We start from the raw sequence: 27,961 nt of genomic DNA on the forward strand, positions 1-27,961 counted from the left end.
CAGAGCGGACGTCACAAAAAGATTAAAGAGAACTGCTTCCCTCTCTCTGCTTGCCTCTGCTTTGACTTCCTTCATTCACCAGGACTCATTCTCAAAATGGAACAACAGTGTTTGGTAATGTCTAAGCTCTGTGTTCATGTTTATTTTGGGGATTTTGAGGTTTAGGTTCATCCTCCACCTAGGAGCTAGAGACATATGTGAAGCCTTTCTGTGTAAGTCTTTGTCCTGGCCATGTTGATTATAAAGTCCATTATGCTACCCACCTAAACATCTTAAGTTTTAATAGAAAAAGCAAAAGAACTAATTCATATCCAGACAGGAGCTACTGCTTTTTGGATCACATTAGAATCAATAGTTTTAATGGTTTTAAATGTTTTCGAATTTGGGCAGGTCCCTTCTGCAATTTTTAAAAAAATAAAACAGACATAATCTTTTGAAACATGTGAAACAGACACTGATTGTTATGAGTTAAGTTCTACTCAACTCTTAGAAATTGAATGTAAATAAAGGAGCACAGTGATTTTCACCAAAAGAACATCCAGGAGGAACTAGATAACATACTGCATTATAAGGTAATTACAATAACAACAACAGTGTAATTAAAATCTCTTTTATAGATATTCTTTGAATGCAAATTTCCTTCGTTCTTCGTATTTCTTTGTGACTTGGCCTGAAGTTATGGTCAGAGATTACATTAAGCTAAGCCAGTAATAAGGAGTAAGAGGAGCTGAGGAGAAGGAAGAAGAGAACACATACTGCTCACAGCACGTGGCCATTCCCATGTGGAAAGCTTTTGTGTGAGCTTATTTTGTAAGTGAATGGTCTCATTTTGGGGGCTCCAAAATGGGCCACTGTTCAGAACCAAGTAAACTCCATTAACAGCTGCTATTCTGATAGGAGTTTAATTTTACCTAACAAATATCAGTAACTGTGGCCAGGAAGTCACTTTGGTCTTCAGGTAGGATCACAAAGAGGATATGGTAGAGAGGAGAAAATAATAGTTTCCTTCCACACTTAATAAATACATTTTTAGGATTCTCCAGCAACCCATAAAAATTTAACTTTTAATATTAAAAAAATTAAATTTTAATTTAACATTTCCAATGACCTTTTATCTCTACATTGTAATGATCTGAAAAAATTACAGGCAACTTTTATTAAATCCACGTGAGATATTGTCAATATTCCACTGATAGACAATATAAGCTCCAGCTTATGTTATTTACTTACTTTGGGAGGCTTCCCTCTTATATTTCTTTACCTCTCAGGCTGGATTTGGTGGCCTTCCAATGTCAAAGGCAGCTTTATCATACTGCTTTTTAATTGTTTAAACAATTTTAATGGACTTGTCTTCCATACCAGTCTATCTTAGCTAAACACAAAAGTACACATACATACCCTCTCCAAAGTCAGGTCCTTTAATTAATATATTTTTGGCCCACTAGAAGAGTACCCAGCACATATTAGGCATTCAATAATACTGAAGTGAAATTATTTACTTACTGTCCACTACTTAATTTCTCTCTAATTGTGGAAAAATCCATAGGCTTCTTAATAACTTTCTTATAACCAGGAACAAGTTTCAAGTTTACAGGAAGTAGAAAAGGCCATGCATCTTCATGAGTTTCCATTTCAGTAAGGATCATACTTTAAAAAAAAAAAAAAAAGTGTTTGAAATCAGTATCTGTGTTTTAGAAGTACCTATTTTTACTAAAAACTTAATTTTTATAATCTTTCAGGTAAAAACAATACAAGTTAATTGATTTAAAAAGATGAATTCATTTATTTATACTATAGACTTCACATTTTCCTATTTATATAAATTGTCAAAAAGTCACCTTTAATATAGTAGAAAGTTTCTAAACAAATAAAATGTTATAAATATATTGCACATGCAAACTGAAATAATACCTGCAAAGAGCGAGGTCTTTGGAGTCATCTCTTTTAGGTTTCTTAACAGAAGTAAAACTTTCCTGTTTTGACAAGTTAACAGAAGTGTTTTCCTCCATTTTTCTTTTTTTCAGGTCTTTGTTTCCTCTTTTTAGTGAACTATTTGTAGATGCAGAGTCTTCATCTTCAGTATCCCCTGTTAAAGTTACTTTCTTGCCTTTTTTTGACTCATTAGTCTTTTTTCCTTTGACGTGAAGTTTTTTGATTTTTAGAGTTTGACCACTTGCCTTAATTAAAAAAAAAAAAAAGGAAATGAGGTATAGGAAAATAACCATCTACAGACTTCCTATTATTCTAAATTATGAAAGTCTGATAGGACAAACAAAAAGAATATTTTCTCTGATCTAGAAGGTTGATAATTTAATTTTTAAGAGAGATTAATTTGTTCTCCCACAACATAAGGTTAAAATCTAATAAAGCATGAAAATCTATCTTAAGAATTCCTAAAACTTGAAGATGCTGATCTCATGGTAATCCATCTTCAATACTACAGAATTTAGCAGTATCCTTTTAGTCACTAACCAAATGAGTTTAAAGGTACAAAAGGACTATCTTTTAGAACACAATTAAGAACAAAGTTGAAAATAAACAAAAATATAGAGCTTATTAATAAGATAATTGAAGAGGTAATTAAAAAACTGTCAAAACATGAAAAATAGATCACAAAGTGTCAAATAAAGAAAAAGTCCTTTTTAAGTGATTAAATCCACTGGATAAAGGAAAAAAACATTTGCTATAAAAAGAGTTCCACTAAATTGTGGTTCCCAGGTATGAACAAAGCAATGGTGAAAATTCAGTGAAAGATGTCTGTTTTTGAGGAAAACAATAAAGACATATTTAAAGGATATGAATTCTAGCTATGGCTCTGTCAGTAAATAGCTATGGATTTCATACAAAAATATCTGTGAGGCCCTATCTTACGTGTAAAATAAGAAAGATAAGCCGCACAACTGGTAAGTTCAGTCTAGCTCTAAAGTTACATGAAAAAAAACCAAACAACACACACCTCAATGTAGCCTTACTCAAGGTAACTACAACTTGCAGTCAGCGCACTGAAATAACAACGAGCCCTCCTCCCCCATTCAGAAATAGGGAAATAAGTCTGTACTTTGAGAGTTGAATGTTATAATAAATATAATAGATCATAGAAGAGAGAGATGCATTTCCAGAATAGTGCTAACCCTCTTTTAAAAAATTTTTCTTCTTGGGGCAGCTGGGTAGTGCAGTCAATTAAAAACCAGACTCTTGGTTTCAGCTAGCGTGGTGGTCTCCGGGTTGTGAGATTGAGCCCTGCCACTGGCTCCATGCCCTATACTGAGGCTGCAGGCTCAGCGTGGAGTCGGCCTAAGACTCTCTCTGCCCGCCCCCCCTCCCACGTGTACGTGTGCCTGTGTTGCTCTCTTTCTAAAGTAAATAAATACATCTTTAAAAAAATTTTTTCTTCTCTTATGCAGACTATTAAAAAAATCAAACTGCAGTATCAGATATTCAGTCCAGCCACAATCTAAAGTTGGCTGTGTTGTTTTTTTTTTTAATTTTTCATTTTTTATTAACATACAATGTATTATTAGCCCTAGGGGTACAGGTCTGTGAATCGTCAGGCTTACACACTTCATAGCACTTACCATAGCACATACCCTCCCCAATGTCCATAACCCAACCACTCTCTCCCTACTCCTCTTCCCCCGACAACCCTCAGTTTGTTTTGTGAGATTAAGAGTCTCTTATGGTTTGTCTCCCTCCCGATCCCATCTGGTTTCATTTTTTCCTTCCCCACCGCCCAAACTCCCCACGTTGCTCTCAAATTCCTCATATCAGGGAGATCATATGATAACTGTCTTTCTCTGATTGACTTATTTCGCTCAGCACAATACCCTCTAGTTCCATCCACATAGTTGCAAATGGCAAGATTTCATTTCTTTTGATGGCTGCATAGTGTTCATTGTATATATATACCACCTCTTCTTTATCCATTCATCTGTTGATGGACATCTAGGTTCTTTCCATAGTTTGGCTATTGTGGACATTGCTGCTATAAACATTCAGGTGCACGTGCCCCTTCAGATCACTACCTTTGTATCTTTAGGGTAAATACCCAGTAATGTGGTATTTGGAGGAATGTGGAAGAACCTCCATACTGTTTTCCAGAGTGGTTGCACCAGCTTGCATTCCCACCAACAGTGTAGGAGGGTTCCCCCTTCTCCGCACCCTTGCTAGTATCTGTCGTTTCCTGACTTGTTAATGTTAGCCATTTTGACTGGTATGAGGTATCTCATTGTGGTTTTGATTTGTATTTCCCTGATTAAAGCTGGCTGTATTCTTGAAATAAATTTGGCTGAAAACATTTCTTTGGAGTATTTCATAATTTCTTCGAGGATTTCATGAACTTTTCTGGTAATATTTTTAAATAATTGCCCACAAGCAATTAAAATTACTATTATTTTTTTATTGGGAGGCTAAACATATAGTTAAGGAGGTATTTTAATTTCCTGAAATAATAAGGCAAACTGTAAATCTAATACCTTCCCTATATCATATCAAAGAATCACTCCCCCTTGTCACTAACTCAAATAATTAAAATGTTTTACTAAGTCTCTTTTCCATTTAGTTTATTAATTTTTACTCACTAATATTTGATACTCTGAGTTTTCATATTACACTAAACTTCTATCACTCTGAAGTCATAAAAAAGGAGAAAGAGAATGCTTAATATAATGAGGAAAAACTCCATTTAATGAAGACTAAATTAAATTAGATTGAATAATTATATTACTTAAAAAGAATAAAATTTCAGGGGTGCCTGGGTGGCTCAGTGGGTTAAAGCCTCTGCCTTCAGCTCAGGTCATGATCCCAGGGTCTGCTCTGCGGACAGCCTGCTTCCTCCTCTCTCTCTGCCTGCCTCTCTGCCTACTTGTGATCTCTGTCAAGTAAATAAATAAAATCTTAAAAAAAAAAAAAAAGAATAAAATTTCATGAATAAGAGGCCAAAACTTCTGTTCCTTATGTGAGCTAAATTATTACTTGGGATCATTTTCTAACAAACTTATAACAACAGCAGGAAACATGAAATTTAAATTACAGAATCAAAAGAACTTTTAGTGTTTCAAAAAAACACCGAAGTTTATATATTTCTTTACTAAATAATGTTTATCAGCTTGTCTCATTACACTGTATACATACTCAAACTGCTTTTTTTAAGACTTTATTTTTTAAGTAATCTCTATGTCCACTGTAGGGCTCAAACTCACAAACCCAAGATCAAGAGTCACATGCTCCACTGACTGAGCCAGCCAGACGCCCCCACATTCACATACTTGTAAAAGCAAGCTTTTTTTTTTTCTTTTTAAGATTTTACCTATTTATCTGAGAGAGAGGGAGAGAAAGAGAGAGAGAAAAAACACAAGCAGGGTCTAGGGACAGAGGGAGAGAAAGAGAGACTGAAGCAGATTCCCTGCCAAGCAGGGAGCTAAATGCGGGGCTTGATCGCAGCACCTAGAGATCATGACCAGAGCTGAAGGCAGATGCTTAACTGCTTAACAGAATGAGCCACCCAGCACTCCCAAATGCAAGTTTTTATACAGTTATTCTGTTACCTGATTTACTTTGTTCTGGCACAAGAGATACCCCAATCCCTACCCTTCTTCTCTATCCTCTTATAACCAAAATTCTAAAAGGATCTTCAGTATGTCTAAAGCAGAACCAGCAGATAACACATACAAGGGCACATTTCTGTTGTTTATATATTTATATATCAGAAGTTTGTGACTTGGTGGCTTACAGGCTGTAAACAGCCCACAAAATGTGTTGCTGTTTGGCTCACATAATACTTGTAAAAAGTCTTGAGTTTTTTGCCAACACTAAACATTTGGGAGGATATGCATAAAAATCCATAATCTTGAAATACTGGTAGATCCTGGAATGTTGGGCCCACAAGTCTACATGACAACTGGCTGGAGTTGAGTAATGACTGTTATATTTAAATTCAGGCATAACTTTCCTGTTTGCCACAGACCCAACTCTTCTGTGTTATTTGCCTGGCTTTTATAGGTATTGGAGTTTGAAACCTCACGTACATGTGTCTATGAAGATATATAAATATGTGTATGTGTAGATATATATATCTAGACATATGCATGTCTTTTTGATTCTATGATCCAGTGAGATATATATAAAAACAAATACATCTATAAATTTAATAAATATAGATATAATAAACTGCATGTATATATAATGGCATGCACATACATATACACAAAGTAAAAATACTTACAATGATATATGCATAAATGGCCATTTGAGAGCAATATAATATAAATACTTATAAAAACTGAATTAACTGAAGACAGTTTAAAAACATTACCTCTAAATGTTTAATATTTATTGCTATAAGAAACATAATGCCTAATTCGCTACATTTAAAAACCAGAGAGCAGAGGCTTAGAAATCTGCACTACATAAAGCACTTGGATTAGATCATAGATCATACATCTCCTAGTCCACTCCTTGAATGATAGCCAAAATTCTATTTTAAGCAAATTTACTGAAAATAAAACCTCCTATAGTCTACCAGACTTAATTTTTGAGTAATTAACAAAGCATTAGAGGAAATTTCTATAACTTGATAGTTAAGGAGCTTAAAGATAATTTACGTACAACCAGTGAAAATTATTACTGAATTAGATATGACAAAATAATCAAGTAATGAAAAATTAAAAAGAGATTATTAGTGAATATAATGCCATGTGGGCCCTCTGCTATCTTACAAAATACAAATAGATTATAAAAATAAAAATTATAAAATATATTATAAATATAAATAAAATATAATAAAGTATTAAGATATACATGTCACAGAATTTTGAAGTCATAAAAATTCTCACACACATGACCATATTTAATCTTCAAAAATCTCTACAATTTAGGGACACCTGGTGACTCAGATGGTTGAGCGTCCAACTCTTGATTTCAGTTCAGGTCATGATCTCAGGCTCATGGGATTGAGCCCTGAGTTGGGCTCCGTGCTTTGCCAGGAGCCTGCTGAGATTCTTTCCCTCCTCCCTTGGCCCTTCCTCTTCTTGCATGCACACGAGTGCCCTCTCTCTAATAAATAAATCAAATCTTTTTTTTTTAAGATTTTAAGATTTTATTTATTTATTTGACAGGTAGAGATCACAAGTAGGCAGAGAGGCAGGCAGAAAGAGAGAAAGAGGAGGAAGCAGGCTCCCTGCTAAGCAGAGAGCCCAATGCGGGGCTTGATCCAAGGACCCTGAGATCATTACTCGAGCTGAAGGCAGAGGCTTTAACCCACTGAGCCACCCAGGCACCCCTAAATAAATAAAATCTTAAAAAAAAAAAACACCCTAGGAATTAAATACTATCTCATTTTTACAGATAACCCTGAAGCTAAGGAAGCTGCTCCAATGTTAAGAGATCAGGGAGGTAAGAAAAATCAGCAAAGGGACTGAAAAAGGGCAAAGGCAGGAAGACAAGACAACCAGGTAAGTATGGTATCCTAGAAGTCAAGTGGAAACAGGGTTTCAGGGAAAGGGAGTGTTCCGCTCTATCAAATAAACCTAATAGGTTAGATGAAGCCTAAGTACTGATCACTGAATTAAGCAATGTGGAAGTCATTTGTGGTCATGATGAGAGCAATTTTGGAGAATCCATGGAGGTGAAAATCTGACTGGAGTGAGTCCAGGAGTAATTTGGAGGAGAAAAATCAGAGAACTAGAACAGAAAACTTCCCACGAGTTCTTCTCTAAAGGGAAGGGAAGAAAGGGGGAGGTGAATCAAGGAAGAAGTGAGCCCAGAAGAGGGTTTTTGTTTATTTAGTTCTCTCACGATGGAAGGAGTAGGAGCATGTTAGTGGGCCGATGAGAAGAACCCAAGGGAGAAGGAAACACAGATGATGCCGAAAGAAGAACTCTTGGAATCACACTAAGAAGGTGAGAGGGGTGGGTTCTGAGGCATAAGTCTGGGAACTGAGTTTGTCAGAGCCACTAGCAGTTCATAGGAGGGAAGGTCGAGTATGTGAGCACAGACACAGGAAGGATGGTGCATGTGGTGGCAAATTCTTATAATATTTTCTTCTGGTGCCTTCTATTTTCATAGGGAAATGGGAGAAAGGTCATCAGCTGAGAATAAGGATGGAGACAGAGCTGGAGGTAAGTTATCAGGACCATAAAAGACCATCTTAATGCCTCAAATTTAAAGGGCTGGGTATTTTCTCCAACCACATTCAGATATAAAAGTATAGGTGCCGGGAAGTCAAGAGTTGGATTAATCAGAATGATGGTTTTCCCAAGTGAGAGAGAGAGGCAAAGGGGATAAAGGTGAATCCAAGGATTATGACAATGAAATGTTGACACACTACCAGCAAGGTTAGGAGAAAAGAGAGGACATGAAAGGCGAGAGGGACAGTGAGAAAGTCTTCAGATAAATGGACTAGAGTTCAAAGAATTGTTGGAGTTAGAGTGTGAAAGGGGGTAGACCAAAAGAAAAGAGGTAGTGAATAGATGGATGTTTGGAATTTAGTTCATGGAGACATGGCAGTTACTGGTAATAATTAATGGTAGTTATTGGCCAAGAGATTAAACATGGAAGGGAGTGACTAACTTAGGAAACACCTAACAAAGACTCTGACCCTCAACACATGCTGACCCTTTCACACTTCTTACTCCTTACTTTCTAATGCTATGATCATATTGCTTCTCTTTAATCAATCATTATGAGTGTCCACAGGTTTCTAATTTAAAAGTGACCAGAAAGTGACTTCAAACACATATCATTATTACCATTTGTCTAGCAATTTAACTCCTAGGTATATACCCAAGATGAGTGAAAACATTTATTCATACAAAAACTTATGTATGAGTGTTTCTCAGCAGCATTATTCATAATACCCAAAATATGGAAACAACTCAAATGTCTATCAATGGAAGAATGGATAAACAAAATATGTTATATTGAAAGAATGGAATATCATTTGACTATAAAAAGGAAGGACTAATACATGCTAGAACATGAATGAACCTGGAAATATTGTGCTAGGTGAAAGAAGTCTAACACAAAAGGCAGCATATTGTATGATATGATTTATATGTAACAACTGGACTAGGTAAATCCATTGAGATAGAAAGTAGACTAATGTTTGTCAGAGGCTAAGGGGAGACAGGGAATGGGGAATGATAGATGATGGTACAAAGACTCTCTGTTGGGGTCGTGAAAAATTTGTTGTGGAATTTAATAGTGGTAATGGTTGTACAACTTTGGGAATATTGTAAAACCACTGAGTTGTATACTTTAAAAAGGGGATTTTTTTTTTAAAGATTTTATTTATTTATTTGACAGACAGAGAGGAAGGCAGAGAGAGAGGGGGGGAAGCAGGCTCCCTGCTGAGCAGAGAGCCTGATATGGGGCTCGATCCCAGGACCCTGGGATCATGACCTGAGTCGAAGGCAGAGGCTTTAAACCACTGAGCCACCCAGGTGCCCCTAAAAAGGGGATTTTTATGGCCTGTGAATTACATCTTTAAAAAAATCCCCATATAGCTCTGCATTTTGATCTGGCAATTAAAAAGTTTAGTGTTAGCTCAGTCTCACCTTAGCAATGCAAGCTGGACAAAACCAGTCCCCATCTGGTATAGTGGTAATTTTGGGTCTGTGGCAGTATGTATGACAGCCTTTGTCACAGCCGTCACAAAGGAGAAGCAGTTCTTCATTATCTCCCTTTCGACAGATCTGGCAGTACTATAATATATGAGAAATCATTTAAAATTAGCTCGCTGCTGTGAAGAATAGTTATTGGGATATTAAACACACCGTAATTCCTAATTTATATTAGTAACAAACATTCCGCTTGCTAACAAATATACAGTAGCCATACACATCTATGTATCTCTCATTACACAGATATGGACCACATGACGGGGTGAGCAGTTCAATTGGGGAAAATGCACATTTCAGGTAGACTGCAAAGAACAAAGCTAGAGGTTGAATGCCTGCACACACTTCAGAAGCATGTACACATTAACATATGAAATCATTAACATGACATTAGAGCACATAAAGCAATGAGTAGCTTTAATACATGGTGTTTTAATTTTTTAAGGTATTTCATCTTTTGCTTATCTTAGCATCCTCATGAATCCTGAGAAAGAAATAAGTAAGAGTTAGAGTAATTTTTAAGATCAAAATTAGGAAACTTGTATTAGTATCAAAATTATATATAATAGTAAAAAGATGACACTATATTTTGGCTAAATTATCCATCTACTTTTTGAGATTGATTTAAAAAAAATGTCCAAACCAAAAAAACTTTGGAATTCAACCTAAATCAACCAAGTGTCACAAGTGCAGAAAATGAATCCTACAAAATGATTTCTAAGGAGAAAAAAAACTGGTAATAATAAATTAAATCAAATAATTTAATTAGTCATAACTTATTTTGTAGAACTAAAAATAAAATTATTTCTTCTCTGTGAAAAAGTTTCTAATACCATTAAGAACTTTAAAATCTGTAAGGAGATTCCCCTCCCTCCATGCATACATACTCTGCATAACCAGTTTCACAAAAGGAAAGAAGCAAAGTTAGAAAAGAAAAACCTTCAAGAAAGCTTTAAAAAAATGGTCGATACTAACCCTGTGTTGACATTTAGCTTATACTGCCACAGTAGAAAATGACTTGTAATCAATATTTTGAAAAAGCAAAACATTTAAACTGTAAACCACTTACACTAATTGAAAGGTATATATTTATACACTTAAAAACAAAATAGCTTAACTTTTCAAACTTAATTGTTAAAACTTTCAATACAACATTAAATCTTAATCTGGGAAAGTCTAAAATAGTCTTATATAACTCAATATGTACATCAATGGCAGCTTAAAAATCTTATCAAAATGGTAGATACACACTATTCATCTTAAGTATCTATCAAGTGTATGTAATATACATAATACTAAAACTGTCATGTGTACTAAGAGCAAAAGCAGCAGAGTCTGCCATTCTAACAGTAAGTATTTTCTGAACCTTCCTAATACCACATCACTAAGTACTTTAACATGGTATTATTTCTCCAAATTTAAGTTATATCTTTAAAACTTCTATTGTAAAAATATTGAGAATTAACATTTAGAAGGTTATAATTAAATCCCTATGACAATAAAAGTTAAAATTAGTTTCATGAACAGTAAGTAAATTCTACTTTTTATAACGGATAACTAGAAATACTATAAAGTCTCTCTGACATCTCACATTTATGATTTAAGAGTAAAATTCTTTTCTGATACTTATTAAAAAAGGGTGACAGGTATCAAGCTTATAACACTTTCAAAGAGTCACAGCAATAGCTCGTAACATGTTAGAGCAAGTGTAGAGCATAAAACAGTGGATGTTGCCTATGTTTAACATTAACAACAATATAAAGCACACTGTGGGCAGAGAATTATCGGGAGGCAAATTAAGACAGCTCTTTCTTTCCATGATAAGCCTGGTCTCTGGCAAAGAGGGTATTTCTAAAGGCATTGAATACTTTAACATTCTATTAGGACTTGTTATGAGGATTATTTTAGGCACAATTACATTTCTAGTTAAAGGGTAAAAAGTGCTCATTAATCTTTGATTATGAAACTATGCCTTCTTTTCAAGATAGTTTCATAGCAAATAATGTACTATTAAATATTAAAAAATGAAAATTGTAAGAGATGGAGTTAAATAGTGATGAATGTATATTAATAACATGAAAAAGACATGAATTTGTCAGAAATGAAATAAAGTTTTTGATTGCAGAAAGCAAGAATAGTAATATAAAGGCAGATTTTGGAACAAATTTTGGGTTTCTATATACAGGTTATAACAAAACTGACCCTGTCATGATGACTATTTTGGTGTATATGAGAACAAGAACTGTTCCAATTTCATTTTGATATAGAATTCTGTATCTTATGATCATTACAGTCTAGTAAAATCACCAAGTATATTTCTCCAACGGAAGCTTAAAACTGGTTTTAATCATAACTTTTAGAAGAAAAATTCTTTTTACCTGGTAAAAATGCTACCAGATGAACAGAACATACCTTCAATCTTATGGTAAATTGTAATGTGGATTGGAAAAGACCTAAATTTGAGCAGACTGTGAAAACTGCATGTTCATTATTCCATAGATATTTTATATGAAGAAGGGAAAAACCACAGAAAAAATCAAATTTATTTGTAAGAATGAGTAAGGCGTTGAGTAGTCTAAACTTAGAGGTAAAAATAAAGCAAAGAATGTTAAAAATATTTAAGGATCACTTCTTTTCTTTGGGGAATGACTATTTTAAGGAAAGGAATTTTACTCTTAGTCATTCAAATGTTTGGATTTTACAGCTAATCTGTAACTCAAAGCAAATGTCAAAGTAATTCATAAAGGTTCACATATAATAAATATTTCTATATCTGATATATAAGAGGCAAGAGGGACATGAACATGATTTAAATGAGCATCTCTCTGGAAGATACATGGACTATAGCTTTTATTTTGAATACATAGTATTTGGTGCCTGGTACAAGGTAAAGGAACCTTCTACCTTTATATACACGATGATAACCACTTGAGCTTAAGCAAAGAAGGTGAAAAACCAGTTTTAATTGTTAGAATTAAAAAAAAAAACCTATTCTTCATGTCAGCTACTTCTGATGACATGCATGATTATCAAGTACACAAACTAAGAGCTCTCTGCTTATTTTGTATTTACTCATCTAAGTATTTCTTAGCATTAAAAAAAAGAAATCTGAAAGAAATATAAAGACATTTTAAGAACGCAGTGAATGTCCGTAGCAGATAATGTTAGCAATTGAATGTTTACAGGAGTAAAAGGTCTTCAAAATATTTAGGTGAACAACTATTATGTTAACAGAATATAGAAAACAACTTCAGTCAGAGTTATAAACAATATTCCATGGAATGAGAATCAAGACTTTTAAAAAGAAGAGATAATATATTTGGTAGTTTCCTTCAAAAAGCTCAAAATAAGGAGAAAAATATAAAACTGAAACAGTATTTAAGAATTAAACTGTCAAGCAAAGCATACATTATTTTGACAATAAGTAACGTATTAATTAAAAAGATTTAGAGGTTGGGAAAAACAGGACAAAGTAAATTAGTTATAGTATTTCTTAAATGAAAACACTTACAACTTTCATAATTGATTTTTCCCATGCTATTGATTTCTGTAACTGCTGAATGCACAGAGCTACCTGTGCAGCACTGCGAGCTTCTGATAATGCCCTTCTCCATACCCTGAGCCCTGGAGCAATATCCTCTTCAATTCTGCATTGAAATATAGAAAAATTAAGTAGGTCATATCCACATTTATGGTTACCGAATGTGAAACAATCATCACACTGAAAGCCAAGCAATGACAAAAACATGGAACAGCCAATAAGAATAAGGTTTAAGCAACTAAATTTGATGTAGTGCACAGACTGTGGCTACGTGCCTCAAAGCTTAGTCACAACCAGGTAAATGTAAGATCACTTTGCAGGATTATCAACGCACATAACAAAAAAAAAAATGTTTTTACAAAGCACCATGCAAATAGCATGATCCATATGGATCACAGACATACAAGAAGATACATAGATAACAGGCAATAGAAAATAGGCTCCAATTAGCAAAGAAGCACAATAATTTTTCAAGTTAATCTCAATAACCTACCCGTCACCATCACCACTAATGGATGGTGCAGGAGCAGGGACAGTAACTGTGCCCACATTATCCAGTTTGATCTGAATGGTGGTACTTAAGGGGCTCTTCAGATACCTTCTCTCAATGTTCCGCTCCAAATCAGCCAGCCTGGTTACAGCTATATCTAGGGGGTTGTCACTCTTCCGTTCTAGTGCATGTGCACTGTTTTCTTCTTCGCCAGTAAATTCTCCATCATGCTCCTTGCACAATTTAGAAAATGACTTATGTTCAAAATATACCAAGTCCTCCCTTTCTGATGCAGGCTCTGGACACATCCAACCCTATATATCAAGAGAATAATGTTATTATGGTTTCCTCTTAAAATGCCTGATGGGTGAATTACCTGTACTTAAAATACAGCAGCAGACACCAGCAGATCTCAAGGATCTTTACTGGAAGTTTTTACCTTGTGTTTCCTAATGCTAGGTAGAAACAAGAACAGAAAATTAAAAGAAACAGTTAAAAGTTTGAAGAAGAAAATTTAATAACTTTGATATTATGAAAGATATAATGAAAATCAGCAAAGTATTCTGAAGGACTTGAGAATGAATAAATACTTATTTCATGGGACCACTTAAATGGAAAATTCTCGGTAGTCTCTGAACTTTGTTCTTCTTTTCCATTTTCACTCCTTCCACCACTCTTCTGTACTTACCATTTTTCCTTCAGCCACAGGAGCTTTGCCTAAGCTGTTACATTTGTCTGTATGGCTTTTTCCCTGTTCCTCTACACCTACTTAACTCTACTCATTCTGTAGCTCTCGTATTACAATTTACTTCCTCAGGAAATCCATCCTTAACCTCCTTTTGGAGGTTAAATCTCCCTGTTACAGGTTCTCATAGAACCACATGATACTCCATGTCCTGTGGTAGTCACAATTTTACACTACTATGATTATGTGATGAACATTTTTCTACCTCTAAATTCCAAGAGGGCAGGGGCCATGTTTGCTTTTAGTCATTTTATCTCCAGCAGATAGGGCAAACAGATCTCTCTCTCTCTCTCTCTCTCTATATATATATATATGTATATATATATATACATATATATATATATAAATGTTGATTGAATAAATAAATGATCTTACAACTCAGCTTGCTTATATCAATCCTCTAGCTCTAAATCCTTCCAAGATTCCCTACTCCTTAACAAAGTCCATATTTTTATCATGACATTCAAGTAACTGAATCTACTTCTTTCTTGCATATTCCCATTTATGTACCCTACACTGCAGACAAATTCCATGTTTGAGCTCCCTGTTCCTGGTGCTCCACTCATGCTATTTGCTCTTTCTAGTATGGCATTCTCTGTTCTCTGTCAAAGCCTTCGTCATCTTCTCATCCCTCATCTTGACTTCTCCATGAAATCTTTCCTGATCGTTCTCATTTCTCCCCACCAGAAGTATTGTATTCTTTTTCATGCATAATTCTGTACTTGTCTGTGATCAGTTACTAGAGTCTACAGAGATGTACACATGTCTTTTCTCCATATCATATGACAAGCTTTCTGAGGCAGAAACCACCTTGTATCCAATTTTGTGATGTCCACTGACTGATATGGAATAAGTACTTAGTAAATAAGAAACAAAATGACCATTATGCTTTTTATTAAGTCTCTTTAGTGATAATTATTTTGTTTTGTATATTGGGATCAATTCTTTCTCATTAATTCAGTAGAACATTTATATTTAGGAAGTAAGTATGAAGTTATAAGTAGTATGCATAAGTGCATTAGGTATAAGTCATGTCAAATGGCTTCATTCTTACAGTTTGAAGGGATACTACAAATCACTTTTAAAAAAAAAATTCCACTTAGTTTCTGAGAACACAGCCAAAAATATCTAAGCAGCTGGTAATATGATAAGGTCATTCACCAAAATTTGAGTATTATCTCCAGAAGAATGTTTCAGGCCCATGCTCTGACTTTATACATAACTTGAAAAGTGTGATGATACGCTTTTCCAACCAATAGCCAACCAGAATTGGCAGGTTAGATGGGGGAGAGGAGGAAGGAAGTTGGAGGAAAATAGGGCTACTAGAACCAATCAAATTAAAATCAGCAAATAGTAACAACTGATCATGAAAGAAAACAGACTATAGAAAGCAGATGTCATAGTTTAAAAAGAAAGGCACACTAGGATCATTTTAACAAAGGGGCAAAATGATTCCCTGAGGGAATAATTTTCTAATCATTGGTCTTCATACTGAAGATACTGTGTCACCAAGAGAATTTAAATCAAACTCATTATTGTCAATTTTAAGAAGGCAGTGTAATATATAACATAAGTGATCCAACAAACATGTCAAGAAATTGTAGCACTAAATGGAATAATTATTATTTTTCCAGAAAATTAATTTGTGGTAGAAGAGTTCACTTGTTGAAGATGCCAGATAAATGAGGCATTTTTATATTGCACCAGGAAAAAGATTTGTATAGTTGCCTAGTACAATAGTTTCAGCAAATGATAAACTTCCCAAGGTTGTTAATTATGTTTGTGGCAAGAAATGGATATTTTATTAGCTCTGGAAAATGATATTTTTTGGAGATCCCTGAAAATTTCCAAATGCCAGCATTAAAATAATTTTGAAGAAATATTTTAATCATTGGATAGGATAGTATTATAAGTTTCTCATTCTGGATAAATGTGAAATACCTAATCAAATTACATTGAAACTACATTTTCTAAACCTTTTCAGGTGTTTGTCTCATGCTTATTTACCATCAATCCATTTATTCTCAGAGATGTCACCTTATTATCAATTGAGAAGACTTTATACTCCTATTTACAAAACCAAAAAGTCTTGCACAAAGGTAAAGCTTTCCTTTCTTTTGCCTTTCCATTGGAAGCCAGTTCTGATCATTGTTTGTGACAATGGTAATGCCCAGTAGATAAACACATATATTAATACTTTACATATATATGTAGGGTGCGTGTATATATCATAATATAACACATATTCAGATATGTCTATATTCCCCAATTTTAAATTATATAGAGTAAATATCTGACATACAACATGGCTTATTATAGAGGTGCTTCCCGGACCTACACAAAACACGGTAGTAGGAATTTAATAGAGTATTGTATTATCATGGTGAAACTGTGAAACTCTGCTTGTGGTAAAGAACTGCATACCAGAAAAATGATAGTTTCTATTGTCATTAAGGAGGCAGCAAGATTTAGTAAAAAGAACATGGGTACTGGAGTTAGACTGATTTGATCTGAACCCACATTTAGCCACTCACTATAAGACCACTGGCAGATTACTTATTCTGAGACTTGTTCCTTACCTGTAAGATGGGGAAAATTAATTCAGGATCATGATAAGGATTAAATGAGATAAAATAAAGACATTTAACATAGGAACGGGCAAATGTCAGGCATGTAATAAATATTAGTTACCTTCCATTATCCTAAAAACAGATTTTATTCCAAGTCAATTTTACCTTCACTTGCAAACTTGCTGATGCAACTCTCCTTTCTAGATCTTCCACCTGTTGAAGAATACTCAAATCCATTTCCATTGCTTGATCTTCTACTGACCAGTTTTCCACAATATCTCGAGTTACCTGGTTTTCTTCGTTCTCATTTAATTCAATAATAGCAACTACATTTGAAAAGAAATTAATATTAAAATCTACTTTATTCCCCAGTGATTTCTTTCAAAAAGTAAATAAAAGTCCAGGGGTAACATATGCATGTAACTTAACAGACACAAGTGCACTTGTGCATATGCAGGCAGCTTACTTTTAAAAGTAGGGATATTCTTTTTTTTTTTAAGATTTTATTTTTATTTATTTGACAGAGAGAGAGAGAGAAAGAGTAAGCACAAGCATGGGGAGCGACAGGCAGAGAGAGAGGGAGAAGCAGACTCCCTGCTGAGCAAGGAGCCCGATTCGAGGCTGATCTATCATGACCTGAGCCAAAGGCAGTTGCTTAACCAACGTAACCAGGCACCCTAGGACTATTCTTTTTTAAGAACGCAATACATCTGTATGTTGTAAAAAAAAAAAACATAAGAAAGTAATGCCAACTTAAGAAATGTAAATAGTTACTATTTTTTGAGCAAGATAGAAAAAAAATGCCTATCAGAAATAAATTAAAACATACTAAAATACATTTTAAGGTAAAAGAATTAATTTTCGTAAGTAAGCAAGAGAGCAGAAATCTCTTTTAGGTACATACCATCCTTATTCTTGATGCAGGCTTGAGTAATGTAATCCAAATGTTTCTGAATTTGTTTCTGTAATGCCTTTTCTCTTATTCCTCTGAGATGTAACACTTTAAGCAAAGCTTTTAGGTCCTCTGGGTCAATAATTCTCCACCAACCAAACTGCATTTCTAAGTCAAGATAAATATGTACATCTTTTACAAATATCTTGAATATGAATTAATGGCACAAAACAAATCAGCAGATTTATAACTACATATATAACCATCAAAGGCTCAGTTATAAGACTCTACTAATAATGAAATAAAGTAAGTGGCTAAAAACTGTCTCAATGTACCTACCTTCTGGAATAGGTTTTGGACTAGGAAAATCTACTGGTTTTGCTACTTCAACAGCCGCAGGCTGAGTTAAGGAGACTTTTTCATTCTGTGGCACCGGAGATTCACTTTTACTTGAAGCAACATTGGGAGTCAAGAATGAATTACCATTTCCTTCAGATAATCCCAATCCTGATCCCAGACTAGGTACAGGTGATGTAAACGGAATATTAGAAGCAAGCACGCCAGTGGGCCATCCACAGAACTGGAGTCCCATCATAGATACTCCACTTTTCATCTATAAAAAACCAAAATATTTTAAAAGTAGAACAATCTAAAAAGTTAGGAAAAATGTTTAGCATTTAAAATTTTTTAATTCTGAAAAAAAAAAAAAAAAGGTAATTCAAGAAGCCTTTGCCTTAGACTAGGAAAGGCATAGTAGTTGTAATGAAGCTTGGTAATAGCAATATTGACTCTTTCCAGTTCTTAAACTGTGGCAGGGGTAATACAAACATCCAGCTGATTCCTTGGAGCAAGAATCTTCATGGGGTCAAAGATTAAATAAGGCAACACAGAAATGAGTTACAATGAGCAATACAAACCTGAAGAGGTGAAACAGCAAATGGATTGAGACCCACGGGATTCTGAGCAGAAGATGATCCCAGGAGGGAGGCGGGGGCAGGTGAGGGGGATGTGGATGGTGGCTGAAACTGAGGAGTCACTACAGAAGCAGCTGGTATGTCAGCATGAGTAAGTGAAGTGTCATCACAAGGGGTTCTTGGCAGAAGGCTGAACCACTGCCTATTCTTCTCCGTCAGTGTTTTTAACAACTGGTCATTGGGTAGAGGACTGTAGAACTTCCCTGGACCACCTGAACCAGGACTGAACAGATTATTAGCGTCTGTCTTTTCCATGTTGCTTTGGGTTGCTGTTGATTGAATGGTGCCCAAGGAATGTTTTCCACTGTTTTGATAAGACAATGTACACCCATTTGCACTATTATTTGGTTTGGGGGTCATCACATCTGACTCAGGAGGCATCTTAGCTACTTCTAAAAGCTTGCTTAATTTTGAAAAAGAGCCAGGTTTCTGAAGAAACAGATTTGTGTTATCTTTTTCTTTAGGATCTTCCTTTTGCTCACAATGATCTGGATTTGAACAATTTAAAGTATCTTCAGAAGTCTCAAATATTTCTTCTTTGATCTGGATACTTTCAGCCTTTTTCAGTTTTTCTCTTTCTTTTGCAATTTCATCTAGTCCTACAAAAGTGAAAAGCATGAAAAAGATCAGTTTCTTCAGATCCAACCAATCCTTTAATTGTATTTTATTATTATTTATCAAGTTATATGCATAAATATATAAATTTTCTAGATTAGTAATATTCTGCATTTTTCCTTTTTTATATAAAGGCTAGATTTTTTTGTTCATTGGAAAATTAATTTTATAATTAATCATTACAAAATTTTAAAATGTCAGAATTTTTTTTTTAAAGATTTATCCATTTATCTGACAGAGATCACAAGTAGGCAGAGAGGCAGGCAGAGAGAGGGGGAAGCCCGCCAAGCAGAGAGTCCCATGTGGGGCTCGATCCCAGGACCCTGAGATCATGACCTGAGCCGAAGGCAGAGGCCCAACTCACTGAGCCACCCAGGTGCCCCAAAATGTCAGCATATTGAAAGCCCTAATGCACAACAGAAATTACTATTAACACTTTTGTGTAAATCCTTCTAGGAGTTCTCTATGTATACACATATACACGTAAGCCTATAGAGTATAAAAAAAAGGAAATCCTATTACAATATTCTAACCTACATGTTTTATTAGATGATACTCCATAAACATCCTGATGCATCAATAAATAGATAACTGGAATATATCATAATTTAAATAATCAATCTTCTACTGATGGCTATTAATAAGATCTAAATATTCACTATTAATAAGATCTAAATATTCACTATTATAAACAGTGCTGTAAATGACAAATGATCTTATATCTGTATCGTTGGACTTTAAAACTTCTTTTCTGATTTACTTCTTGAAGATACATTTCTAGAAGAAAAAACTTACTGGATATTAAGATAGGTACCTTTCAGACTTTTTGCAATATAATTGTCAAACTGACCTCTAGAAAGTCTAAATCAATACACACTAATGCCAGAATTAGACAAAAGCATCTATTTCCCTATCTCTCTGTGAAACTGAATACTAACGGATATTTTTGTCTTTTCCAATATCTGGAAGGTGAAAATCTGAATTGTATTTTTTTTCTGATCACTAGGAAAGTTGATTATCTTTTCATAGATTTATTGGTATTTCTCCTTTGTGACCCTCTGTTCATATTTTGTCAAAAATATGACAATCATTTTTAAAAAATAATTCATAAAAACTCTTAAAAATATAAATCTACTAGTTAATTTGACTTGAAAAGTAATATATGTTCAAGGTAAAATATTCAGTAATGAGAGGTATATGGTAAAATTCCTTTTCTGTCCTACTCCCCCAGTCCCTATTTCTACTCTTGAGAGGTAACCATGATTAACCAATCATGCCTGTAGAGCCTTCTGGAAATCTTATATGATTCCTTGTGAGTATCATTTCACACTATTACACAAATGGGATACTATTCTTCACTTTTTTGCAACTTAGAACAAAATCCAAACCCCTACACAAGGCCTACCACATTGTATGATCTAGTTCCTGAAAACCTCCACAACCTCTGGCTATTTTTGTCCTTGTTCTTCCTTTCTCCCTTTTTCAGGCTTCTCAAACATGCTAAGTTCTTTCCTTTCTTGAGGTCTTTGCACTTGCTATTCCCTCTGCCTAGAATACTGTTTTACTGACTGGCTCTGTATCCTCATGTTTCAAATTATGTGTCATTTTGTCACAGAGGTTTTTTCTGATCACCTTATCTAAAGTAGGGTCCCCATCCCATTCACCTGAGAATATCATCATACTTGGCAGAATTCACCATTAGACACAATAATCTGTTTATTTTCTATTCCAATCCCACTCCCACACACTAGAATTTAAATCAATAAGCTTTACTTAAAGGTAGAACAATGTCTACCTTGCTTATTATAGGGTCCCAAAAGCCTAACATGGTGCCTGCTATAAAATGGGGATTTCATAAATATTTTTCAGTGATGAAATAAAAGAATGTATTTAATATTTTCACTGTTCACCTTCTACAGCTTTCAATGGCAAAATATAGAACTATACTTCATCAATTGCATAATATTCTTTTTTGTTTTTAAAGATTTTATTTATTATTTGACAGAGAGAGAGCACAGTAGGCAGAGAGGCAGGCAGAGAGAGAGAGGAGGAAGCAGGCTCCCCGCTGAGCAGGGAGCCCGATGCGGGGCTCGATCCCAGGCCCCTGGGATCATGACCTGAGCCGAAGGCAGAGGCTTAACCCACTGAGCCACCCAGGCGCCCCTGCATAATATTCTATTATATGTATAGATCATGATTTGTTTAACTGATCTTCTACTAATGTTTGAAATAGCTCTTACATCCTTCTCTTGATATTAATTTCTACCCCAAATTACAAGCTTATTCCTCAGACTTATGATTCTAGGCACTCAGGTGTCACAGGGACTAGATCCACCTCCTTGCATGAAACAACCAAAAAATAGACAAAAATATATGAAACAATAGTTTGTAAGAAACTGGACATCAGGTAACAATGAGAGAAAACAAATGCAGCAAGCCCTGTGATTGCCCAGCTTAGTGTCTTAGGATAGTTTCCAGGCTACATCACAGGGAGAAATTCAGGCAGAGCTGGCTGACTCCTGAGATGAGGAGATGGAACTGAGAGTCCAAGGGAGACCCAAGTGGCTACAATGCTCAGAAGGGAGTGCTAGAAAGGAGAGAGCTGCCTAGAGAGAGAACTCCACAGACCTATGGAAGGACTCCTCCAGTTTCAGCTGAATACTCATCAGTGCCCATGTGTCAGGAACCCATCTGAGACCAGGGAAAGAACTACTTGAAAAGGATTAGAGGTTAAGGTGCTAGGTGCTTACACAGGCTGGGAATAGTACCTCTTCCTACCAACCAGCTTGGGAAACCTCCAAATTCACAGGCGTCAGGTAGAGTACTTGAGGATCTTGCGTCAGTAGTTAGGGGATAATTAGCCCTAGACTGAGTGCTATCCTAGTCCTGCCTAACAAGTTTTAAAAACCAAGACCTGAAAGGACCAAACTTTTTCTGAGTACTAGCACACAACAAGGCAAAATTTACAATGTCAGGCATCCAATCAAAAGTAGAATGCAGGGGCGCCTGGGTGGCTCAGTGGGTTAAAGCCTCTGCCTTCGGCTCAGGTCATGATCCCAGGGTACTGGGATCAAGCCCCACATCAGGCTCTCTGCTTAGCAGGGAGCCTGCTTCCCCCTCCTTCTCTCTCTGACTACTTGTGATCTCTGTCTGTAAAATAAATAAATAAATCTTTAAAAAAAAAAAAAGTAGAATGCATGCAAAGACACAGGAAAACACGACACATAAATAGAAAAATCAGTGAAAACTGACCCCAAACTAACAAGATAGCAGAATTAGCAGACAAGGACATTAAGTTTGAGAAAATAATGGTTGAAAAAATTTCAAACTTGATGAAAACTATAAGGCACAGATCCAAGAAATACAACTAACTCCAAAGAAAAGAAATATGAAGATAACTACAACAAAACATATAGTCAAATTGCTTAAAACCAATGAGACAGAAAAACCTTAAAGGCAGCTGGCAAAAAATCTCTATGTACTTCCACACATTTGCCCTGAGAAGAAAACCCTACTTCATCACCTCTAATTAGGCAAACATGAAAAGAGTCACAAATATTCTCTTCATGTACCTGGCTTTATACAAGTTATTGGTTAGTAAAGAAGTACTAAGAGCTGTTCTTGATTTATTCTGAGAACTACTATCTTGAAAAACCTCTGTCATATGTCCAAAAATAAATGGGCTAACCAGTCAACCGATTTTTACCGGTTTGAGACTAGCTGACTTCCCATTTATATATAATAAAGTAGATTGAGCTGATGATACATAATAGCCTACTCATGGTTGTTTTAACTTTTACATTCAAATTGCTTAATTATAAAAAGATAGATCTCTAACTAAAATGTAAAATTATTTTTAAAAAATTGGAAGGAATTTTGTATAAAGAGATTCTTTAATTTTAAATAATTTTCTATCTTCATTTCATACAACCCCCTGGTTCCTTCCAGTCCTCACTTCTCTGACATGTGTCAATGAGGTTTTTTTTTTTTAAAGATTTTATTTATTTATTTGACAGAGAGAGATCACAAGCAGGCAGAGAGGCAGGCAGAGAGACAGGAGGAAGCAGGCTCCCTGCTGAGCAGAGAGCCCGATGCGGGACTCGATCCCGGGACTCCGAGATCATGACCTGAGCCGAAGGCAGCGGCTTAACCCACTGAGCCATCCAGGCGCCCCGTCAATGAGTTTTAATAAACATCTTCGGGGTGCCTGGGTAGCCTAGTGGGTTAAGCCTCTGCCTTTAGCTCAGGTCATGATCTTGGGGTCCTGGGATCAAGCTCTCTGCTCAGCAGGGAGTCTGTTTCCCCTTCTCTCTCTGCCTGCCTCTCTTCCTACTTGGGATCTCTCTCTATATATATATCGAATGAATAATAAAATCTTTTTAAAAAAATCTTCAAAACGGACTGAAGAAGAGGAAGGCAGAGATGAAACAGGGAGTGCTGTTCACTGGATTCGTTTCCCTGATAATAAATGTAAGTGCATAATGACAAAGAAAATACCATTTGTCAATTGGAGTAAATCCTAAAAAAAAACCAGATTATGTCTTCTTCAGTTTTATCAAAATCACTTCGAACCCTCTCAGGTTCACCTAACAGTTGTTGTGGACCCAGGGGTCCACCACTCATTCTGAGTTCAAGTGAAAATTTTTTTCTTTGGCTCTCTTTAGTTGGGCTGAAGCATGCTATAGCTTTCAAATAAATTGACTACACTGTCAGTAAAACATGGATAAAGAACATAAGAAATGTGAAAACCCTGGTCTAAAATACAGGTCTCTATGCAATGGCTTCCTCACAGGACCAAAGGCACTTTCCCATTCCATACAGCAGAACCTCAGGCGTACTCGCACTGCTCCTTAGCTGTTTTCATTTTAATAGTGTTACCATGACTTAGCTCCTAGGAGATTTCTTGCTATTACTGTGGAGAAGACTAAATGAAGCAGATTCTCAACATTTTCTCTCTCTAGGATTGTTCCTTCCCAGTCTGATTCAGGAATTAAAAAAAAAAAACAAAACAAAAAAACCCATGATGATTGATCTAGAATACCTGCTCCCTTCAGGTAAGAGTCCCCCACATATCCATAACAGGAATTTGTTTTCTACTTTTAAACCTAAAGGTGTAACCAGATCCTAATACAAAATGGAAGAGTGACAGTCACATCACTGTGTGTGTGTGTGTGTGTGTGTGTGTGTGTGTGTGTGTGTGAACAAACTTGTTTCATTTTCCTTCCACTTTGCTGAGAGCCTTTAGCTAGCTAATAGCAACACGGTTCTCAGGCTCCTAGGTATATACACTTTGCTTCTGGGTATGCATACCCCTTAGCACTGTTCCTAGATCTGAAGGTCCCTTGATGGGTTTACCCTTAGAGAAACTAAGTGCTTTTTACCCTTTCCCACAATAACCCATCAATACAGAGCAAGGTGTAGGCTAGAGTGTTTTATCTCCTGGAGTGCTTTTGTCACACGTCCAAGTCCTATGGAACCACAACTGGAGCTGGAATATCCTGTGTACTGTTACTTCTCTGCTTATAAGCTGCCTTTACTAATAAACTTTCCTGCAATTAGCACTTTGTGTGTCATTAGCGGGTTTTGTAACCATGCATCTTGTACAGCAGTTGGTGTCCAGCAAAGTCCTAATGTCATGGATTTCTGGAAGAGGAGCACACAAGGGTAGAAGATTTTCTCCTTGGGGTCAGCAGTAATTCACTTGGTGGGGTTAGGATGGTCTCAGTAGCTGTGCCCAAGGATGGCAGAAGCTCTAATGTGGACACCAAACAGGGAGACTAGTGGTGATAAAGTGGCTTGAAATGCAGTCATCCCTCCTTCCTTACCAGCTTAGAGACTTTCAAGAGTCTAAAGTTGGAGGGTGAACTAGAAAGGGTGGCAGCCCCTGTAGAAAGGAAAGTGAGGCAAACTCCCATGATCCCTCTGTTATGATATATGAGGCAACTACCCCCTGTGATAGGAAGCCAATTATTGTGAGGCATGCTCTATAGGAGCCTGAGTGGGAATACCAGAAGAAGGAAATCTGGCGATAAACAGAGTATCTGCCTTCGGCTCAGGTCGTGATCCCAGGGTCCTGGGATCGAGCCCCACATCGGGTTCCCTGCTCGGCGGGAAGCCCGCTTCTCCCTTTCCTACTCCCCCTGCTTGTGTTCCCTCTCTTGCTGTGTCTCTCTCTGTCAAATAGATAAATAAAATCTTTTAAAAAAAATAGTTCTTTCAGATCATACGAGCCCCATTTCAGGTGAGGAAATGGAAAAGAGAGCCTAATTTGTGGCACATGTTTTTATACAAAATAAAAAGAAAAAAGGAACAAAGAAAAGAGAAGATAGCTAGACTTCTGGCAGAGACTCCCTCACACAAATAAATGTAGTACTGCTTATAGAGAGAAGGATTTATAAGACAGAAGTTGATATGTTGTATAATTCTAGAGTGTGGAAGTGTTCCCTGCCTCAAAAACCTAAAAGACTAATGAGATGGTGGAAAAGAGACCTGTGAGATGAGACACAGAAGATCCAACAGCCACGAGCTTGAAAAGTCATCCACAGAGGGGGATTCACCAGAAGATTAGGTGAAGAAGGTGCCTGGGGAGGACTGTTCTTCAGAGATTACAGCTGTTAAGCCTCACCCCCACCATCTGGTAAGATCTCACAGTCTCTAGACTCTTCAAGAAAGGATTTGGAGAACAGAACCTAGGGAAATACCCTGTATCATCTCAACTCCTGAAATGAGGTTATGGGTGGAAATACTGCCATCACCTTCACCTTATGAGTTTGATTCAACTCCAGAAGCCAGACTTTCTCTGTTCCTAACCTGGGCTCTTTCAAATGTAAGGACTCGGGCTGGGCTCTGTCCCTGGGTCCCCCTCCAAAGGATTGCTAATCACCCTCGCTGTGCTGAAAGAAGAGCCTCAAACATTTATGGGCTTGCTAAATAATGAGGGACCAAGTACCTACCATTCCAGAATGCAGAAAGGCCTTGGCCAACAAGTTCCTTTATTGGAGCTGGGAGTTGGTTGTTACCTATGGCTCAAAGCCAAGAATCACATTCACTGCAAAGGCTTTTGGGCCTTTTGTGTGAATTCCAGTTGTTCCTTTATCAGACTGCATACTGGCATGGAAATACTGAGGTATTTAAGTCCAGCACAAGCATTTCCACATATCACTTGGACATACTTGTTGTGACCTCTAGGGCAGCTTTGGTAACTGTTGGCCAGGCATGTTGTCAACACCCAGATGCACTGACCAGGTCTGCCAAGGCTGCACAACACAGTTACATACCTGGAGGAGAAAGACTGCATTTCTTATGCAAGAATAGATTCAGGTAGGGGTACTGAACAATGCCATTTTGCTATTTAACAACCCTGTTTGACACTAGCACTACAAGGGCCTATGACTCTGGCAAAGATATTCTGATGGCATTTGTTAGCTTTTGAGTATCTGATATTCTCTAGCCACTTAACAGTATATACTGTTCCTGGATATGAAGGAGTTATTACATCTCTCCCATGTGTGGACCATATAATACTATTAAGACTGAGACATATTTATTATATAGTAGGGTTTCCAGAAATGATACAATCATACATTTGGAGTTCCTTTCATAGTTGCTGCCTTTCAGCAATGGGCTGGCCAACATAGTACTGAATGGCTGGTCCATGTTCCCTCTTCTCCACAGGCAGTACAGAACGCTGGAATAGTATTCTAAAATATGGTTGCACGAACTCCTCCACAGTTATCTCCAACCACTGTCTGGTCTGGCTGCCCCCTACTGTTTATACTCTGAACACTCCTTATGCCACATAAAGGTCCCTACACTTTGGTGAAGTTCCCTGACATCTTGAAGTTGAAGAGCAGAGATGAAGAATCTACTTGGCATCCTGGGGACCCAACATTCCTCTCCTTTTTTGGTACCTTTCAACTGGTGTCTGGGAGGCTCCTGCTGTTCATATTACGGGTGAATGGATGGACACAAATGCCGATATTCTCTTGTTTTCCAGATGACACTTGCAAGTAACACCTTGCAGGAGGGGCAATTTGAATTCTCTCTTTATTCCAACAGTTCTAAATTTTTGTTGTGCACTCACCCTATAGCAGGAGATTTTGCTGCAGTCCTTATACCCATACAGTGTACTCTGTCTGGAGGACATCTTTGGTGGGAAAATGGCACCTCCTGATTTCATGTGGAACTTACTGTTTCAGAAAAAAAGGACAGACTGTATGGATCGCCCCTGAAGATAATGACGGACTTGGCATGGGGATAAGCATGCCTACCTCAGAGGGTGAGAGGGTGGATGTAGTGTGAATAACTTTCTTGTTGCCTTTCTTACAGATATTAACAAATTGTACTGAATAGTCCTCTTCAGTGATCCCACACAATGACACTTATTTCAAAGCTATCAGGATGCTGTATTTGTCATCCTCATCCTACTTAATTATGGAGGACCTTGTGGGCATTCCACTCACAGACAATGCCACAGGAATTACTCATTACTCCAGACTCCTCATTTACTTGGGCTATCCA

General features: G+C 36.4%; 1 protein-coding gene and 1 long non-coding RNA gene across 18 annotated transcripts in view; one reads left to right on the forward strand and one right to left on the reverse strand.

Annotated features, from left to right (window-relative positions):
* Positions 1-27,954, forward strand: LOC125095456 (uncharacterized). The gene is made up of 5 exons (XR_007125897.1): positions 1-114; positions 7,342-7,448; positions 8,062-8,114; positions 25,870-26,078; positions 27,116-27,954. It is a non-coding gene; the product is annotated as an uncharacterized LOC125095456 (long non-coding RNA).
* The window catches only part of BAZ2B (bromodomain adjacent to zinc finger domain 2B), a 316,333-nt gene that overhangs the window by 5,302 nt on the left and 283,070 nt on the right, over positions 1-27,961 (reverse strand). For 13 of the 17 annotated variants that reach the window (XM_047721833.1, XM_047721835.1, XM_047721843.1 and 10 more), the window contains 9 exons: positions 18,770-19,425; positions 18,192-18,465; positions 17,865-18,020; positions 17,126-17,286; positions 13,649-13,959; positions 13,126-13,261; positions 9,552-9,698; positions 1,912-2,177; positions 1,504-1,647 (listed from right to left, as the gene is read on the reverse strand). In XM_047721833.1, the coding sequence (XP_047577789.1) occupies positions 1,504-1,647; positions 1,912-2,177; positions 9,552-9,698; positions 13,126-13,261; positions 13,649-13,959; positions 17,126-17,286; positions 17,865-18,020; positions 18,192-18,465; positions 18,770-19,425 (2,251 nt within the window). The remainder of the gene's footprint in view (positions 1-1,503; positions 1,648-1,911; positions 2,178-9,551; positions 9,699-13,125; positions 13,262-13,648; positions 13,960-17,125; positions 17,287-17,864; positions 18,021-18,191; positions 18,466-18,769; positions 19,426-27,961) is intronic. The other 4 variants (XM_047721845.1, XM_047721844.1, XM_047721840.1 and 1 more) reach the window with 1 other exon arrangement.

This window comes from Lutra lutra, chromosome 3 (genome assembly GCF_902655055.1).
Source record: "Lutra lutra chromosome 3, mLutLut1.2, whole genome shotgun sequence".
NCBI lineage: Eukaryota > Metazoa > Chordata > Mammalia > Carnivora > Mustelidae > Lutra > Lutra lutra.